Source organism: Buceros rhinoceros, unplaced genomic scaffold (assembly GCF_000710305.1).
Source record: "Buceros rhinoceros silvestris isolate BGI_N320 unplaced genomic scaffold, ASM71030v1 scaffold17992, whole genome shotgun sequence".
NCBI classification, from domain to species: domain Eukaryota; kingdom Metazoa; phylum Chordata; class Aves; order Bucerotiformes; family Bucerotidae; genus Buceros; species Buceros rhinoceros.
In genome coordinates, this window is record NW_010398484.1 from 496 (window position 1) to 1,872 (window position 1,377).

The 1,377-nt window shown below is 62.3% G+C and overlaps 1 protein-coding gene across 1 annotated transcript in view; it reads right to left on the reverse strand.

Annotated features, from left to right (window-relative positions):
- Window positions 1–87: 87 nt before the first annotated feature.
- LOC104489015 (dynein heavy chain 17, axonemal-like) overlaps window positions 88–1,377 on the reverse strand; it is a gene marked incomplete at both ends in the record, with an annotated part of 30,584 nt that continues 29,294 nt past the window's right edge. The window contains 4 exon segments of the mRNA XM_010131128.1: window positions 88–236; window positions 355–548; window positions 815–937; window positions 1,113–1,283. Coding sequence (XP_010129430.1) covers window positions 88–236; window positions 355–548; window positions 815–937; window positions 1,113–1,283 — 637 coding nt within the window.

Consider the following 1,377-nt stretch of genomic DNA (forward strand, 5'->3'; position numbering starts at 1 on the left):
CGCCACAGCGTGAGGCGCCTTTTTTGTTACTGTGGGTTCGGGGCAGGGCTGCGGGCTGGTGCTGGCCGAGGAGGGCTGGCAGCTCACCCATGGCCTCCACGTCTTTCAGTGGGTCGACGCCAGGGGAAAGAATGAAGAACAGGGGTGTGGAGGGGCTGCTCTCCTGGTACGCCTTGGAGAGCTCGATGCTCCTTCTTTCCACATACTTGCTCCCCATCTTCTCTTCCACGAAGTTTCTGCAGATGAGTAAAACCATACCGTGCGTTAGAACAAACGTGGTCGCTGGGTGCCGCTGGCGCGGCGAGGCAGCGGGGCTCTTGCCAGGAGAGCAGCGTGCCGCGGGCGCCATCGCACCGGATGGCGTAGGTCATCCTGTCCGGCCGCAAGCAGCGCAGTATGCACAGCTTCTGCAGCGACGACTTCTTCTTCCACTCCTCGGGAAATGCCTCCTTCTCCGGCACCTCGGACTCCACAACCATCTTCCATCGCATGGCCGAGCCCTCGATGTCAGTGTCCAAGTTCCTGAACTCATCCATTTCTGAGAGCACCTTCAGGTCCCGCAGAGGAGGGTGAAATCACTCCTGGGCTCTGCTTGCCCTCAGGGACCCCCAGGCTGGGGGGTCCCTAGGGAGCTGTGCACACGCGGGGACAGTGCTGTGCTGCAGCCAGGACCTGAGATGTCCCGCGGCCCTGCTCTGCCAGCCCAGGTGGGCTGGCAGAGTGTCCCTCTGTCGGGCACAGCCATGTCAGGAGTCCTAGAGGCATCCTCAGGCTGCTAAGGATGCCCAGTGGAATGGGGATGCTGTGGACCAACCTTGATGCCACCCCAGCCCTGGGGCTGCAGGAAGTCCAAGGGGGACGTGACGCCGGCCTTGGAAGGGAAGCGCAGCAGGAAGTCCAGCTCCTCCGGGCTCACTTCTTTCTTGATTGCCAGGACCTGGCGAGGCGAGAGCGCGGCGTCAAGACCACCCCGGCACACACGGCCTTGGCGCGAGGGGTTGTGCTCCGGGGGAGAAGCTACTGAGCATCCAGCAGCAGCACCGAAGAGAACAACCTCTGACCCAACGTGAACTCACACATGGAACAAGCCCCAAACACCTGCGTGAGTTTACCTGGAAGGCGACCTGGGCCAGGAAGATGAGCTTGTGTCTCTCGAAGAGTCCCCGCGCGGTGTACGTGTAGACCGAGAAGGTGATCTCGTCGGTCAGGTTGATCACCCTTTGCTTGATGTCGTCGCTGGGGGCCGCGCGCTGGATGGCTTTCTCGAAGACCCCGTTGAATGCCTGAGGAGGAGCCGGGCGGGCAGCTCAGCGCTGAAACCCCGAATCCCCGAGACCTCGGGTCCCTGTCCCGCCTGTACCGACCACTTACCACCGT